At 38.1% G+C, this 18,931-nt stretch overlaps 1 protein-coding gene across 1 annotated transcript in view; it reads right to left on the reverse strand.

Moving 5' to 3' along the window:
* Nucleotides 1–99: 99 nt before the first annotated feature.
* The window catches only part of kcnip4a (potassium voltage-gated channel interacting protein 4a), a 123,487-nt gene continuing 104,655 nt past the window's right edge, over nt 100–18,931 (reverse strand). Inside the window, exons 2-8 of the mRNA XM_078275740.1 lie at nt 12,122–12,246; nt 6,013–6,082; nt 5,391–5,461; nt 4,635–4,742; nt 3,039–3,143; nt 2,883–2,945; nt 100–2,796 (exon numbers count right to left, since the gene is read on the reverse strand). Coding sequence (XP_078131866.1) covers nt 2,749–2,796; nt 2,883–2,945; nt 3,039–3,143; nt 4,635–4,742; nt 5,391–5,461; nt 6,013–6,082; nt 12,122–12,246 — 590 coding nt within the window. The 3' untranslated portion in view covers nt 100–2,748. The remainder of the gene's footprint in view (nt 2,797–2,882; nt 2,946–3,038; nt 3,144–4,634; nt 4,743–5,390; nt 5,462–6,012; nt 6,083–12,121; nt 12,247–18,931) is intronic.

The following is an 18,931-nucleotide window of genomic DNA, read 5'->3' on the forward strand; positions in this document are numbered from 1 at the left end:
ACAAGGACACCGTCCAAAATGAACACTAAAAGCAATATACACACATCAAACAACATTCATTTTGTTTCTTATTTCATGAGATTTAATCCAGTTGGCAAATAGTATTTTTGTCCTAGTGTGTGTTATCCTCTTGCCACCATGAGGGGGCGTCAGATTATTGTTCTTCAGTCAGAGACAATTCAGAATAATATGCTTTTGATCCACAATGTGATCTGCTAATCTGGTTTATAAAGCATGCACCTTAAGATATTACAATAAATGTCATGTAACACTTGCAAAGCTAGAACTTTAATTGTTCTGAGTGTATGTACTCTCCAAAATTAGACAGAATAAAATGTTTTAATATATATATTTTATTTTACAGTTTTCGGCAGTGATCCAGAATGAAAATCTGCGGAATCTAGCGGACTGTTTTTCTGCTTGTGGTGGAGATGTCTTAAAATTCTGAGTTTAATTTATTTATTTTTTTGAATCCACAAAAAAATCTGCGGGATTCTGCTGTGGCCCTGTATGCAAGTGATCCAATAATGTGGATTTTAGAATGTACTATTAATGTGTACAGACCACGACAGTACTATAAAACATTTCCCTCTGATTAACCTAATAAAAAATCTGAAGAAGTTTATTTGGCACTATTATAGCACACTGACGTGATTTTGATAACCATGTGCAATATTCTACAGATTTAAATTGCGTTAGTTAAGTGTATTACGCAATTTAACACACATTTGAAAGTTTAAGGTGTATAGTTTATTTTTTTCACTTTTGTCAGAGATAGGTGACTTTGGATATTATTTACAGAAGAAATGTAGAAATGCTATATTATTTTCAGAAAGAACATCCACTGGGATATACTGTAGATATATTCAGAAGTGGGTAATGTTGCAAACATTTGTTTTCGCTCCATTTAAGCAGTTACTTTTCATAATTATATTTCTGAGAATAAAAACAGAGTTGTTAACCAAACAAAAATATCATATTTTTACAAACAGTAAGGCACACAAACACAAATCACAGGAAAAAATGGCATTTTTTTTGATGGAAATATACACATTATCTCCAATAACATGAGTAGAAAGAAAACAATTGAGAAAGATGTGCCATTTTCTTTACTAAACTAATGGATGGCCAACATGCCTCACTGAGGATAATGTTTTATGTTTGTGACTATACAGTGTAGGAAAATACTGTATGAACACTTTCAATGAAAAACAACATGATAAACTGTCAACGAATTCCCCAAACATCAACCAATTCTCAAGTGTATATCAGAATTCCGCTGGTTTGATGGCTACTTCCTGTATCCAATATCCAAGTCATTGTGAAAAAGAAGAAGAAAAAGTCAGATTGAAACACTCAGTAACTCACTTACATAATGTCCAGACACGTCTCCAGTAGTTTCCAACGAGCAACAGGAAGTCAGTTAGTGAGATTCTACCCAGCATGCCTTGTGTTTGCTCACATTTGGGGCCAAGCAATGCTTTAATCACAGGCAGCAGGAACCGATCAGGCTGAATAGGTGAGGGCAGCTGGACTTTGGCCCACAGGACGAGGAGGAGGAAAACTGCAGAAAGCGTATTAGCCGACAACCCCCAAAAAGTGTATATAATACAAAGTTACAGTGTTTGCATCAACAACCAAACCCCACTGCCCTTTCTGATTAAAAACAGTCAATTATATGAACAAATCTAAAGACCTGAAATTCACCCGAGAGCAAACTTTCATTTAATACTGTACAACCAACAATTCTTTGTACAATGACCATAATACCATATAAATAACCTCAAACACTGCTCTTAGTGTAAACTCCTAAACAGTGCTTCAAAAAAATACTAAATACTTACACATATTGATAGATGGTTTACTTTACAGGAAATATACATACAGTTAAATGAAATACACTGAAAGCAGCATTGATCTTATGACAAAAGATATTGTTGTCTAATTCTATACTCATGGGAAATATAGTTACCTGTGTGCTTCTGTAGACAAACCATTGATATTATGGTCCGATTTTGACATCAATACAATCCTTGTGTTGTCTCATTCTAGTTGGCAAGTAAACATGAACAAAGTTGAAAAGTTTGTCATAGAGTTTTTTATCTAATGCTTTATCTATAGTATATACACTTTAAAAATGGTACAATGTATGTTTTCTTTTTTTCTAAATGCTTCCTTGAAAGAGCAAAAAAAAAAGACCAACCACAATGGGTAACTAAGTCGGGGTAAGAACACTCTGGAATTGAGAGCCAGTCTGGAATGTAAACTGAGAGGGGTGTGAAGTTACCTCAGGTATTTTGTTCTGGTTTTTATATGCTGTAAAAATTCACAGTGATTCCACTTTGGCAGTAAATAAAAGTCAAGGCTGCAGAGATAGAAGCATCCTCTCTAAAACCCCTTCAACACAAATCTCTTTTTCTTCACTGTTTCCACTAATGCTGTTTGCAGAATAGAAAGACACTCCAGAAACTAATGGTAGACACCTTGAAGTTAAGTGTTTATGTTTTCATTTTCACTTTTTCCCCTGTGAAAAGTTTTTTTTTTTTCAATAAAATTGTCAAAATGCAACTCATTCCAGAGTGTTCGCACCACATTGCCTACTTCTACTTGTAGCTCACAGTAATGAACAATATTTTATCTATGATCAAAAGTCTGCATAGCACACTGTACACAGTATGAGTCCATGTCAGTTAGTGGGCCAAGCTAAAGATGATGTTCTCTTCCAAAGCCTCCGCAGTCAGCCAAAAGTTAAAGAACATTTTCAAAGAGGTGCATTGATCGCATGATGTTTTCATCCTGCGCACAAATAGAAACAATGTAATGAGAAAAACGGCAAGTGTGCCAACAGTAGTGAAAGAGATGTGTCGGGATATCCAGCTTACATTTTGGCAGCAGTCGATAAACTCGTCGATGGTTACCACTCCGTCTTTATTCTTATCCATCTTCTGTTGGAGACGGAGACAAGGAAAGATGAAAAGCGGCCTCTATACTGTGACTGACATTTACAGTGCAGCGAGTGCTGCTAACGACACACTTGCCTGAAAGAATACTTCTACATGCTGACGAGGCGTCTCCTCTCTGAGGACAGGGTATGTGCATTTTCCCATCATGTCGTAGATGGCCTTCATGATGTCTAGCATTTCCTGCGACACAGAAAAGAGTCAGTTCTCCCAAATTACAAAACAAGCCATTCCTCATTTACTCCAAATGAAAAGCCATGCAGATCATTTGGGCTTTATGTGCCTGAGATTTTGAGCTTTAGATATTTCTGCTGCTACCTCAACTCAATTGAAAGGTGAATGGAACTCAATTTGTAGCGTTCAAAGATTTGAAAAATGACATTTGGAAAGTGAAAAGAGGCAATGTTCCCGTTCCTCTGGCTAATCCACAGACCTTACTGTCAACGTTCTTTTATTGGAACTACTTCTGCTGAAAGAAATAGTCTCCATGAAAACTGTTCCTTGTGAAGTTTGTGGGTCATCCAGAGTAACAAGAACACTGTTTCACTGTCAACTTTTTAGGCTCTAGGGATGGTAATGGCTGTTGTTCAGTCCATAACTTTGTACCTTTGGTGGCGACCAAAATGCCTCCGGACGCAATTGAAAAGACCCACAACCTATCAATGCAACGAAACGACGTAGCTCGGAGCAACACATGCAAGTGGGGGCGATGCTTGGTCCATTTTTAAGCAGGAAAGAAAATGGCTGCCTGGTCACAAACTTTCTCAAATTACAGCCAACTGTTTGAAGTGAGTACAAGAAGCAGCGAGGGGTCAGGCGTATCTGCCAGAGCAAATAGAACATGAGCTTGCAGATTTGTGTGGTTTCTAGGCTAGTCCACCTCAGGAGGAATTGTAATAACTTTGGTGATCCCCTGACTTACCATCCAGGGCCATCATCAGGTCAAAACTTCTATTGTCATTTATAACCAAATACCTGCTGTTAGAATAATTTACATTATCAAATGATAGACAGAGACCACTGAAGAGATATTAAAGTTCATTTTACTCGAGAACCCAACGAGGAGGCCTTCTCCGCACTAGGGAATAGTACAGACAATGACCGAACGAAAAGCTCTCAACAGCTGCTTTTTATAATATTATACTAAAATACGAAATAAAATACTCTAAACAAGATAACTGGAGCCATTGCTTGTCCTTGTCTTAAGCGCGGTGTGTTCCTGAGGGCATACATGCCCTCCCAGACCAGATAGGGGAGACGTCATCGACTCCGACAGATAACTGACAACACCAACTCTTGTATCATGATTTATTGCATTTACACTTGATTTTATAAAAAGCAGCTGTTGAGAGATTTTCGTTAGGTCATTGTCTGTACTATTCCCTAGTGCGGAGAAGGCCTCCTCGTTGGGTTCTCGAGTATGAACTATGAAAAATGAACTTTAATATTTCTTCAGTGGTCTCTGTCTATCATTTGATAATGTAAATTATTCTAACACCTGCAAAACAAATTACGCAGCCACCCGCCTGTACTTTGTGTTTCGTGCAATTAATCTAACAAGCAATGTTTTTTTTCCAGGTGAACTGTACCATTAACAAAAACTCTTGCCTTGAAATCTACTTCAAATAACAGGTGAATATTCAGGTTATTCAGTGATTCACTGTTGGGACATACCTCTTTAGTGATATATCCATCTTTATTGATATCATACAGGTTGAAAGCCCAGTTGAGTTTTTCCTGGATTGTGCCTCGCAGAAGGATAGAAAGGCCCATAACAAAATCCTGCAGTGAAAACAAGCTTCTCTGAGAACTGTATAAAATATACACATTTAAAAAAAAAAGTGCTTTTTGTAAACAACAAGTACTCGAAAACCTATGAGATAAACAAAAACAAAAATATTCACCATGCACATTACATGTAGGTAGTATTTCAGCTGATTTCATGCATCAACATTTCTGCAAGAATATTATGTCAGGTATTAATTTAGAGGCAAATGATGAAACAGCAAGAGTACAGCATCAAAATTCCTTGTTATTCAAGTTATTAACCGTCTCATAATCTGTGTTGGCCCTCAGGGACTCCCCATACGTTTGAACTGAATTCAGCTCTGGTTTGGCATAATGCCATCTTTTCTGTCCTAATAAGCAAATATATGCCCTTCATAAATATTTATCACGTGTTGATAGCATCTCAAGTAGACTTACTTGGGCTAATTTAAAATGATTGGGGTTGCAGGTTACATAATGCCACAGTGTAATTCCTTGGGGGCTCACAGAGTTGAAACATTAAAAATGTTTAGTTTCATGTAGTTTTATAGCAAATTTCAGTGATGGACAAGACTTTTGCGATTGTTGACATTCTCAAGACACACATACAGTATATTACTCATTGATTCTTTAGTAATAGGAATATGACATTACTTGTCTTACCTCAAAACTCACAGAGCCATTGTGATCTGTGTCAAATGCATTGAACAGGAAATGTGCGTATGTTGAAGCATCTATGGGGAGAAAAAGAAAACATATGTATTAAATAAAAAAAAACTCTGCCGTGATTACAGCTCAATCAACACCAGCAGAAACACCTACTGCAAACAAGAGACAATGGCTCACAGTTTCGTAGCTTTTCTGGAGAACTTCTTAGAATCAGAATGTGTTTTCTGTCATGATGAGAGAGAATAATAATATGCGTAGAGCGAAGAGTTTTACCATTGTTCCCTGTGAGGTGAGCCATTATATATACTTGTCTGCCTTTCTTCTTTCTGAACAGCTATATCGAAGCCTTTTAATGTTTTACCTCGGGTAGAATCTTTTGCATAATGAAGAGAGCAAGCAGTGAGCAACTCCAGCCTGCATAAATAAAAACTACTTTCTCATTCTTCCCCTCTCTCACACATTTCCTTGGATAGAAGTTTTAACTTAAAAGTACTCTGGACGTGCCATTTTTCTAAACAGGATTGAAAGGCAATTTGTGTCAGTCCGGCACACAGACGAGATAAGAAGCAGCAACACAAGCTGCAAAAACAAACCAGCAGGCTCACATGACACACACCTCCTTGTGGGAAGAACTGTGCGTAGATGTCTTTAAAAGTTTCTTCGTTGACGACTCCACTGGGGCATTCCTGGAAGACAAAATGGAATTGCACATGTCATTCAGCATCTACGTATATTAAAGACTCCTTCCTATATTAAAGTCCTTGCCTTACATCTTAGTTTAAGAAGTGCCATTCATGGTCCAATATACAACTTGCACAAGTGTGACTGAAACTTGAAAGCTCCAGTGCACACACTTCCCTGAAATGTCCATTTTCAGTGTAGGAGTCTTGCGTCCAATGGTTAAACTTTTAAAATTAACAATAATTGCATATTCATAGACTCTGATTTTTTTTTACGAGGGGGAAGGAGTAGATGTAATTTTAAGAATTTTTAAACTTTTGTTTTTTACCTTTTGGAAAAACCATATCAGACAAATTAGTTGTATATGCCTTTAAACACTTCTAAAGAGGATTTTAAACATGTAATAGGCAAGAGGATAAACTAAAGCCAGCCTTCCCATATGGCCAAACATTACCTAAGGAAAAATGTAAAAATTAGATGACAATATTTAATATTTAAAGAGCAACTTAACAGCAGCTGAAAATCTTGTTTTTGCTAACCTCTAGTGGTTAAACCTACATTGCTTCAGTGATCAGGGTTCAACGCTAAGGTTTTTTTTCGGTCGGGCAAGTAACAAAAGAATGCTACTTGCCCTAAGTCAATTTTTACTGGCCCCTATACAAAAAATGTACAAGGAAAAATGTCGAAAAAAGTCAAATAAATAAAAAAAACGTAAGCTTCTAAAATGTAAACAAAAAGATAAAAAAGGCACAAAAAAATGACGAAATGATTATGATTCAATGATGCCGTGAGCCTGAGTGATGTAGAAGTGTACTGTGTGAAGTACACTGTGACATCACTGTTGGGTGCAACAGACCTGAAATCATCCACCAGAAAGGGGCAGTAAAACACTGTCTTTCAGTTTGATGTTAAGTTACTCTTTCACTTCAAACCAAGTTGCTAGTTCATCTCTGGATCATTTTATTTGACTGTCTATTGAGGTAAGATGCATTTAGAAGGGCAACATTTTATTTCATTAAGGAAACATTATTTAATTGTTCTTACTAAACCTTAACAGTTTCTCAGACCGACAGCATGTAATACTGTAGATGATACAGGCTCATGTTCAATTTGGTGGTATTCAAACTGCAAACCCTCCAAGCCTCAATAGATATCTTGTCCACAGTCATTCAGTGTCACCCACCTGTGGTTGTTTGGTAGCATTCAGTAGAAAAGACTGAAGACTCTTACATAACACCTCCAAGATGTTTGCTTTTGTCTCCCTTTAAAGGAAAAGGGCCAAGCAAATACTCTGTGGATGACCTTGCTCAGCACAGTGTGTTGATAAAGGCAGCCAGTTTTGTAGCTTCTTTTCTGCTTGATGTGAGGCTGCACACTGCGGCAGTATATTGAATCTTTGGAATTGCGGAAATGCTCCCCCTATATAGACAATTTCCAAACCGGGAGGCACATGTGTCTCTAGGGTTTTCTATACAACAAACAAAATAAACAACGGCCATAGTGGACGTTGTTGTAGAAAATCAAAGATAAGGAACAGACTGTATGGGATGACTATGATAACGAACACCTCTCTGATACAGTTTCCTGGGAAAACACCTAAAAAATAAAAAAAATAGGGGAAATATACATGTACACTTCTGCAGCTACAATTTCTATTTCTTTATCTGAGAATGAAATGTTTAGATTTAAAATCTATTTCACTTTTGGTTAAGAAACTAACAAACTATTTTTCAGTGTGAACAAGCTAGTAAAAATCACATGGAACACTGGGTTTTCTCCTTCCTGTGACCATGTTTGATCAGCCATGTTAGGAATTGTGGGGGTGAAAATATAAAGATGTCTCGCTTCAAAAGGGCTGCTTGTGTTTCAAGCTAAGAGGATGCTTTGAGGTTGTCTGCATGAATCCCCTGACACTCTTCTTCTGTTGTCTCACAGACCCAGTTGCATATCTTGTGGGGTGAGATGAGGTCAAGAATTTTGGGGGAGTTATATAGACAGAATGAGCACAAGCCTGTCTGCATATTGTAGTTTGGCAGTCTGCAACCCGTTTCAATGAAGCCTGAGAGTCTGTAGTGTTGTTCACATTAAACTAGCATATAAATCCAAATAATTTGGCATGTGGAGAATTACTCTCCATGGTGGACAGACTGAGACTTATTGGATTTATATTGAAATTCATGATTTTACCTTTTTGAGGAATATCATTGTGCAAAAAAAAGAGCAAGTTCAAAAACATTTTAAGGGATTAGGTCAACATTTTGCTTTCTTGCCAGTAGTTAGATAAGAAGATTGATACCACTCCTATGTTTGTGCAGCAAATATGAAATGACAGCGAGGAGACAGTTAGCTTAGCTTAGCATTTCATAAAGACTTGAAGCAGGGCGAAACAGCTAGCCTGGCTGTGTCCGACAGTAAACAAGAGTCTACAGCCCCGCTAACGGGTCTGTGAGGCTGTACACACAGCTGTGTTTTGAGCTAAACGCCAACATCAGCATGCTAACATGCTCACAATGACAATTCTTCTATTCTATGTTAGCATGTTAACATTTGCTAATTATCGTCGTTCAACATCTTAGTTTAGAGTGTTAATATGCTGATCTGTTTCTTAACAGTTACTTTCTGGAGTCTCCGCTGTATGCTAAGCTAAGCTAACCTTCTCCTGGCTGTAACTTCCTATTTAACAGAGAGATACTAGAGTGGTATCAATCTTCTCATCTAACTGAAGAAAGCGAATAAGAGTATTTTTCCAAAATGTCTCAGTTTACTTAACTATTTTAATATTTTCTAGCAAAGACAACGAAAGAAGAAAACAAACATAGCCGATCCAAAAGCAAAGACGCTCCACGGCATCTTTGTACATTTGACACAGACAGTGGGCTTTTTCTTTGTTGTTTAGTAGAGCTTCTGTTAATTAAAGCATTGTTTATGTTCTGAAACATTGCAGTGAATGGGTTGTCAACAATCAACCTTTTGTTGAGGAAGTGCAAGGAAATGTCATGCAATTAAGTACTTAAAAATGAGGAGGGGGAGATTTTTCAAACATGTAATTTCACATCTGTGCACTTTTGTGTGTGTGTGTTTGTACACAGATGGGCAATTACAGCTGCCAGCACTAGTAACACTTATTAAGTGGGACAGTGATATACAAATGGCTGTGTTCCAAGTCAGCTTCTTCTAACCTTGCTAACTCGTCCTCACAAACCTGAAGGAAAATTAAAGGTTAGTAAAACTTTGTGATTGTTGTACCGCATCTCACACTGAAGGCGGAATTCATCGGATTGCATTTTATCGTCTCCTTTCAGCCTCATGAGGACATTGGCGAGGGAGGCAGTTTTCCGATTGAGAATGAAGCCAGTGTGTTATCTGGTTATCATCACGTACAACACAGTGCCTCTGCAATTCAATTTAAAGTTCAGTGAAATAGTTACACTCAACTGATGCCTGAACTCCCTTAAGGTCCTTTGATGTTGCAAAGCTAAAAGGTCAGGACCTCATTCACACACTGCTCTTTACATGAGTCATTAATATTGTTATCTTTTAATGCATATTTCTCTGTATCAGTGACGCACTGATAGGTGAATAAACAACCCCATTAAAGGACATAATATCATTTGCATTAGGATATTTTATATTTATAAGTAAAGGAATTTAGCTCCCCTCCCCCTACAAACATACATTTCTTAAAATGCAAGTTTATGGTCAAGGTGCACTTATAGTTGTTTATTTCAATATCTTATCTCCCACTTTTAATTGGAGCTTTTCATCTGTATATTAAATCAAAACTAAAATGATGGGCAAAGAGCAATTGGAATAGTATAAGTAGTATGTTGTGTGCAATTATGAATCAATGTGAGGGTGTCATTTTTCATTTGCCCTTTCATGTTGCATTTCACATATTATTCACTGCCAAACACATTAGATGTAGTGAGGTCAGAAAATGTATTTGTATAATTTGATATGCTTGTAAAATTAGCTCATCTGTGATAATAAAATCACGAATACAATCTGTGAAATGCAAAACTGGCCAGGCATGAAATTCATTTCCGAGACTTGTGAAACGAAGCATAATAAGCGGTGTGGGGAATGAAATAACCCTGTGAACAAAGGCATCATCGCTGATGGAATAGAAACTGTGAGATCTTAATCTGATGCCTGAGGCAGTGCCCTGGACTGTGAACTGTGAAAGCCCAGCAGATTTAGCCAGACGTGAGGACAATGTTGTGTTATTTCCTGTAGTCTGAGGTCAAGGAATTTATGAAACAATGGATTTTCTCATACCTTTAAGGTGAGCTTTGCTAAAATTCCACCTTGCAAGACCCAGAGCCAGAGGTCTTGTTTTGGTCCCTGCTAGACATATTGCTGGATCTAAGACAAAGCTTCACTTTGACCATCTGCGCTACAAGTGAGTGACTCAAAAAGTTTGTTGTCAAGACAAATGACCTCATCCTGCCACCCACAGGCATTTGATTTGCTTCGAAACCCTGGACAACAAGGACAAAAGGCCAAATATCTCATCATGGGAACCATGCCAGGTTCTATTAGACTGGCTGGCCTTAAAAGCTCTGCCAATGTCACCGGGTTGGGACAGAGATGAGCTGTTTGACCCTGACAGTTAAAAAAATGAGCTACAATTTGGACTTAGTGATGGACAAAAGCTATTTAGGAACTGTAATTTAAGTGCCATGATTCTTTGTCTTGGTGTTATTTGGACTTCTGCCACAACAATATCTGCAGTGATGCGTAGCTTTGAATAAAAATAAAAAGGTCTATCATCAGCATAAAATAACTGTAATCTGCAATGTAAGAATTCTAAGAGTCTACAGCAGCTCTGTACTTAAGCAGAGAGAACAACAGTTAAGTGTGTTAGCATGCTAACATTGGTCAATTAGCCCTAAACACAGAGTAGTAGTAGTAGAGAGAGTACTGCTGAGGATAATGGGAATGTTATTAGTTTTGCAGATATTTGGTTGTAAATTAAAGAATTGGAACAATTTGACCTGGTGGTGCTAGATAAAAAAATTCATGGGGATTACCAAAGCTATTACAATTCCCTGTGAAGGAAAGTTTAATGTTTGTACCAAATTTCATGACAATCTATTCAATAGTTGTCAATACATTTTACTCAACCTCATGGTGAGAGAAAAGATGTAGAGAAAAGATATTTCACTGGTTAAGCGAAAACTTTGAACAAAGTTTTGGACCGACAGGCCGACCATCAGACCAACTGACATTGCCATCCCTCCAGTGGGATCCCTAGAGTGATCCCACTGGAGTGGCTAAATATAAATGCAAAAATCAGTCATGTAAAAAACAAAACAGGGATGGTGTCTATAAACATATGCAAGATTCTCTCCCTCAGCGTTAGGGGAAGTCAGGCAGAGTGTGCGGCACAAATTAAAGGCCTCATTAGTACACTTCTTACCTCTTACTCTGTCTCAAGTGGAAGTGGACTAATGGGCAGGCTTTGCAGGGACTTGGCTGGAGCACAGTGCAGGCTCAACAGGAAACTGAAGCCCCATGGGAATTCCTCTATCACAGTACTCCTCTCTTTCATTGCCAGACAATTTGGGTTGAGTTAATTCTGGGTCATCTAATTACGCCTCACATCAGAGGTGACAATGAAGTGAGGTGGTTTGATATGGGCTGCTCTGGAAGACTTTGACCTGATTGCTCATTGGTAATCTTCCACAATGTGTTGGCGATATGACCTAATTATCATTGGCACGGTGAACAATGTAGAGAAAGTTAAATTTTTTATGGCAAACACAACTGGGCAACATTTAATGCACAATGTAGATGAGTCAGCAAAATAGCATTCATCAGATGCTTGATTATTATTAATATTATTGAATGGATGCAGAATAGTGATGAGAACTAGAACGAAGTGGAGCTGTTGAAACTTTAACACCGCTGTCAAATACAGAAGGTTGGTTACAGAAGAATACATCAAATAAAATCAAAGGAAAACCTGTTTTTTATGTCAAGAGACAGAGAGATGTACAAGAGAGAACAAGACTGAGCTGTACATTATGTATGGTGCTTACATTCTTGAAGCCGCGGTAAAGGATCTGTAGCTCCTTTCGGGAGAAACTTGTCTGGGCTTCCAGTTGCTCCAGGCCCTCGGGGCGATGACGGACTGTAGACAGTTCAAGCTCATCTTCAACGCTGTCTGGAGAGGAGAAGTAAGAGTCAGATGTGAACAGGTGCTGCTGAGTCTTTGCAAATTAGCATGTTTGATGCTAGAATTTGAGATATCCCAATACACTGCCAAATATCAGCAAAAGTAAGCAAATAAACCTAGATTTTTGCATCTTTTATATCCAATATGTCCCATTTTGGCATGAAATGGTTACAAATTCTATATAACCTTTATGACAACAAAAAATCCATTTGGAAGCCCTCTTTTCTCCTTGTTATATTTGGTCCCTTTATCTGCAAATGTTACTTCACAAAATTGTCATTTTCTTCTCTTCACCAAACACAACAGCAGAGATAATTAGTGTTATTGAGGCCCTTGAACAAAGTTCTCGTGGCAGGATGCCCCTTCATGAACCCTGTGAAACTTTTTAATAGGCCTGTAATGATGGCAGATGCTTTCTGGGCCCTGTCACCGACTGCACTGTCCTCGCAGCACTGCGTTTGACTTGTCTTGTTGGCGCAGGGCCTTTCATATACCTGAAGTGTAACACAGTGTCTAAATGCCTCATTAGCTCCAAGGGTACTATTTTGGCCCAGAGCCAAAAGGCCACGGCTTCTCACCGACCACAATTAACCTGCTGCTATAGAGCTAATGATTTGTATTCATAGGTGATGGTAACTGATTTTACTGAAATACTGAAATAAAATAGCTGCTTAATCTCATTCTCATCATCAAATTAGTCCAGAATTTGTAGACGTACAGCTGCATAATAATTAGATATTCTGAATGGATTCTGAAAATTATATATATATATATTCTTTCAATTGTAAATTGTAGAATTAATGTTTAAAATCAAGAAATCTTTTACAGCAAAGTCTAATATGCATATAAATATCACTAGAAATCACACATTTAACATCCATTGATTTTACTTATTCAACTGTAAAACTAAAATGTTCTATTTGAAATGGTAAAAAAAAAAAAGATTTCTAAAAAGGAGTACTGTACTGTAGCTGAACTCCAGCTCGAGCAATCATTTGTGACTAAAGCCTACATTAAGTGTGTGGTGCCCATACCCAGAAGAGCAACAGAAAGGAAAAGCATCTTAGACAACAAAATAAACAAAAACCTCATCACAGAGAGAGACAGAGAGCCTTGGAAGAGCCACTTGCTTTGATTACTGGAGGATGGCTTTTTGGCCGTGGAGCATGGAAAGAGCCTCATGAGTCGAGCTCTCACCCCGCGCTTGTGGACAATCTGAGGGTATCCTGGGAAATACAGCATTAGGTCTTACGGTTACCCAGGCAACTAGCAACCTCAGTACATTCTCGGAAACTGGACATGCAAGAGGTGAGGGTCTATGAAAGTGCATATAGACATAAGGCATCCTCATAGTTGGTTCTTCAGGACAACAACACAGTATTTTGCACTATATTAGTTTAAAGCCTCAGCTCCAAAAGGCAGCAAGAGATGACTTCTTGAAATTGTCAGACTCAAACATGATTGTTTTGATTATATAATGAGATGTACCAGAAGTAAATTTAACAACCACAGAAACCTGAACACAAGCACACAAATCTGGTTTATAAAGAATTTGAATGGTTACAACATCTGTGGTATACGTGCTGTAAGCTGCTGTTCCATCTGTGTGTATCTACATGTAAACCTGAAGCAGTTCAAGGCATCACTGCAAGTTCAAAGATTCGAAGTCCTTTATTAATCCCACAATGGGGAAATTCACAATGTCACAGCAGCAAGGGATTCAATGCATCACTGCAAGTTCTAGGTATTCCTGCAAGTCACAAGCAACTAGTTCACTGAGTTACATTACTTATTAACAAGTTTCCTTGCACATTGTAGGTCAGGGTGTAATACGACATCTCATGAGGTGTCAACTGTTAGTCACACATAGCCCAGCATTCTTCTTGGCACAATCTCTCCCTCTTGTCCGTTTACCGAAAGCAGCTTGGTACATGATAAGTAAACCAAAGTGGTCTATACAAGCTTTTAATTGATAACCACAATACACAGAAAAAAATTATTCTAACTTAGCGAATTTAGTGTGAGGTTAGATAGCAGCAGTGGAAGTTAGAACTTTCGAGTGCTGCAAATCAGTGGCGCAAAAAGTGGGTATGCGCTATATGCGGCGCAGCACCATGGGGGCGCCAAAGCGATGGTTAAAAAAAAAGAAAAAAAGTAAAAATAGTTTGGTATTTTCTATATGTAGTTGCGGTTGTGCGTTTCTAACTCATTTCTTCAATGTTATATAACATTTTAGAGGACTAACAGGCTAGAGTAGGCGCCCTATCTCATAAGATTCCATCATAGAATGTTGACATAGAAGAGGGAAGAGGGAGAAGTGGGGGGGGGCAAGAAGCCAGAAAACATAACTTATGCAATAACTCTGGTTTACCATGGAATCATTAATAGATTTTGTTTTACCATTAGCTGTTCATGTTAGCTGTGCTGTCAGACATACAGGCTATAGTTACATCTGTTGGGTGACATGGAAGCTGTAATTACAGGGTCACATCTCTCTCTTTAAAGGTCTGTGCTAAGTGGCTCTCCATATTTGTACTTTTTAAAATCCAAAATGTGAATGTAATTTCAACAGCAGCACAACCTTACTGCATAATAGTTGTATTATCTGATGCCATCAATAGGCTGATAAGAATTGAATTTAGGCTGCTATATTTAACAGTGAGTTCATTTCATTCAGGTGTGAGGATGGTGGATCAGGAAAGACAAGGGAAGGCAACAGGTGGGTCTAACATTAGGTGGAAGTGTAGGGGGAGCCACTTGATACCAACAGACTAATTTCTTAATATTATTAATATGGAAAAACTAATATGGAAAATATATTACATAATGTTTGTTTGACAATATGTCTTAGTGGAGAAGAACACAGTCAAGGAGTGAATGAGACAGACATGAGGTCAGCGATGGCATCAAGTAGAGATGAGACCAGTGATGACATCAGGTAGGAGTTCTATTAGACCACACAAAACTAAATGACCAGTTCAAGCTCCGAATCCTCCTCACATTTGTTTCATTTCGCACTTTAACGTTAGAAGTCTGATTACTTCTAATGCTAAATCGAAATAATTTAACATGTTTTGTTATATGCTATTAGGCTAATTTTGCCATTGCGTATGAAAAATGCATTTCTGTATCAAAACCCGGCACATGGGAAATATAACAATTAGCCTATGTCTGACAGAGGGGACGAAGTAAACAAATCAGAATGCAAATTTAAACATCCGCAACGCATATGCACCGAATGCCATCAATGATTATTTATTTATTGTAATGAAAATAAAGTACATTTATATATGTACATATATACCATATACTTATTTATAATTATGCTAGGCCTACAGTGGCTGATATACTTTAAAATAAACCTTTATTATTTAAACCCCATACATGATGATGTCCGGCACACTTATTATACCTCTTGTTTTTTGTTTTTTGGGGGGGGGGCGCAAAATTGTTGCTGCATACTCCTCTGACACTGGGTAGTTGCACCCCTGCTGCAAACCATTTGTCAATCACAGCAACACTTAATTTCAATCGCAGGTAAAAGTAATAGAAGAGTAGCAGAGTAGAGCTAGTCAACATAACATCAAGATGGCAGCTGGGAGTAGTAATAGGCCTCTATAAACCTGGGCTATAAAACAGATGTAGTGGTAATAACTACATCATTGAATCGAGGCTGTGAAAATTACATCATAAATCTGCAACCTGGTCTGACAACATCATGGAGGTCCAGTGGAAAATTGGCTGTGAGCAGATGAATGACTCAGTGTAAAACCACTGGGCAAGAGAAAAACGATACCTGACAAAGGTTGTTGTGGTTTGAGTGGAGGTCAGTCTACCTCAAAGTGCACTACACTAAATACAGTGAACTCACACATATCATTAAGGCATGTACGATGGCAGCAAATATTGGCTGATTATCCTATTAGATAAAAAGGGTTTTCCTACAAATATCAACAAGTCAACAATACTGCAAATGCATCTATAAATAAAATAAGAGTACAACCACGTGAGCGGCCTACTTGAGCAAAATGCTAATGTCACCATCTTAGTTTAGCATGTTAGCATTTGCTAAATAGCATGTACAGCTCAAGTTGATGGGGATGTCATTAGTTTTGCAGGTACTGTATTTGGTAGGGCTAACGATTTAGAAAAAAAAAATCTAATTCTTTACTGATATAGCTATTGCGATATCATCTGCGATATTATAGGGAATGATAACTTCTACTAGCCTGACAAGCCAGACCCACATCAAGATGTTGGGTCTGGGAACTCACCATTGGCAGGGCTCAATCTGAGGGGTGGGATAAACGGTTGTCTTTCAAATTCCCTCTGCACGCAATAGGATAGCGCTACAGCCAGGCAGAGCAACGAAGAAGGTAGCAGAGCTAGTTGATAGATTCAACTTTTGCTGTATCCGGTCGGCAAAACTCCGAACACATCTTCCTTTTTTAAGAATGATTTCAGTGCCGTTCTTTGTTCTTTTCTCAAAGAAAAGCTTAACTTCAAGTCTTCCAGAAGACCGCTGTTCCCAGCAGCAGCAGCCATAAGCCCGCCCACCGACTCTATACACGATGTGATTGGCCTGACCAGAGTTTGGTTTTTCCAGCTCGCAAGCCAACGGAGAGTGTCTAGACCCCCCTGGCTGCAAATTAAATTTGCTGCCGCTAGGGTGCGTCTAGATTTCTAGGCTAAACTTCTAAATCATTATTATCATTTTCATTGAAAAAACATAAAAAATTATTATGGTGTGATTTTTGCAGGGATCTGTCCCAAACAAAGATGTTTTCTTAAGTCTTTAGAATATGATGTGTTGGCCAGGTCATCTCTGCAGTACGACAATATTATATTTAAAAAGGTATTTTGACACAAATTTCGCCTTTAACAAATATTGTGTCTCCTGCAATTTGAATATTGCAGTAGGCCATATTGTGATTTTGACAACATTTTGATTAATTGTTTTTCCCTAGTATTTGGTCATATACCCATAGACCAAATAAAATGTGACCTGATGATTACAATGCTCAGCAGAAATGGCTAAGTTTGAGAAAGCTTGACCAAATGTGAATTAAAGCAAGCTTTTATAATATTGCCAAACACTTCTTAACCAAGCTGGCAAGGAGCTCTGACAGAAAGGGTGCAAAAAAAACAACCTCATCTGGTCTGTTTACCGTGACGGTATGCAGAGTTAAACACAGCACAGACACAGAGCAGATGGAAAAGCTCTTGGCTCAGATCTGTCACAATGTACACAATATCCAACATTACGGTGCATGACAAAGATCTCATAAAAGTTACTGTTGATTCTTGCTGTCAGCTCAAGACCAGCTCAGATTGCCCTCTGTAATGACAAATTAACTTTGAGATTTAGAGGATGAAGAGACAAAGTTCAACTCTCATCTGTTCTTGTTACCTGCTGCCTGACACACACCTTCCTTCCTAAGTGAGGAGGAGACTTCTAAGTGCCTTCACTGAGCTTCAGCTAGACAGATGTTGCTTTTGTTACCAAGTGATATTGGTCTTGACAGCAATCTGGCTTTATTTGGAAACATTACTGTACATAGAGACATCGTTTCTGTTTCTAGCTTGAAACTCAAGGACAATGTGCTGGGCTTTAGTATATTCTTTAGCACTTGAACAATGAGTGCATTTGGGATGTTGTGCAAACATTACGATTTAAAGAGAAAACCATCTGTACCATCAATAATAATAATAATTGAAAGCATGACTTTTGGTGAAAAGCTGAATGAACATGAAGGCAGTAAAAAAAAAAAAAAAAAGATCTCTGAAGTTGAATAAAGCAGAGCGGGAGTGACATGGCGCTTAATCAAGCAGGAAAAGAGCATGCATGGCTGTCTGATTAACGTTTCTCCTTTTAGTTTGTTTACAGAATGGATCTGACGCTCGAGTGTGATAATGTAAAGAGCTGCTCGTGCTGTGCTCTGGTGCCCTTACCCACAAAGGTCAAAGGTTACCATTTTGCTGGTTAAGAAAAAACTAACATAAATGGGTGTTGTTGTCCTGAAGAATCAAGTATATCAAGCAAAATTGGAGGATTCTGCAGTCTAAACATTTTAGTGATTCAGTCATTACGTGCACACACATGAAGCCATGCCATACTTTTGCCTTTCTTGAAAGAACAAACCTCACCTCAGCCTGCTGCTATAATGTCAAATTGCAGCTAACTGTGCAGCTCATCAGAAATGTAATTCATAACCGTCTCTCAGTAACAAAGCTGCCATTTTAGCCTGCAGCAATACAAGAGAATGAGATTGAATGCCTTATAAGGGTTATAAACAAAGAACAATGCTTTATCAAAATATAATTACAACGGGACATAGTGTAACCAGCTTTGTAGAATATAGCCATAAAACGGTCTATTGCACAGTATAGTCTTCATCAATGAGCCGACAAAGCCGCAAAAATGTTTAAACCCTGAAAAATGAATGTGAGAATATTAACCCCCAAAATGAGTCTGAACAGATTAATCATAGTTCAACTGCTACACTCCTTCAGGATTTATGATTCAATAGTCATTTATCTCAAAGGTAAAGTCAAGCTGGAGGGTAAAACCTCACTAGCCCTAAATCAATTGGATCCATGGACCGAAAAATAATGGCCAATAAATATTTGATAAATCTATGTCATGTACAAACTACACTGTTTTCAGTTAATG

This window comes from Sander vitreus, chromosome 19, assembly GCF_031162955.1.
Source record: "Sander vitreus isolate 19-12246 chromosome 19, sanVit1, whole genome shotgun sequence".
NCBI lineage: Eukaryota > Metazoa > Chordata > Actinopteri > Perciformes > Percidae > Sander > Sander vitreus.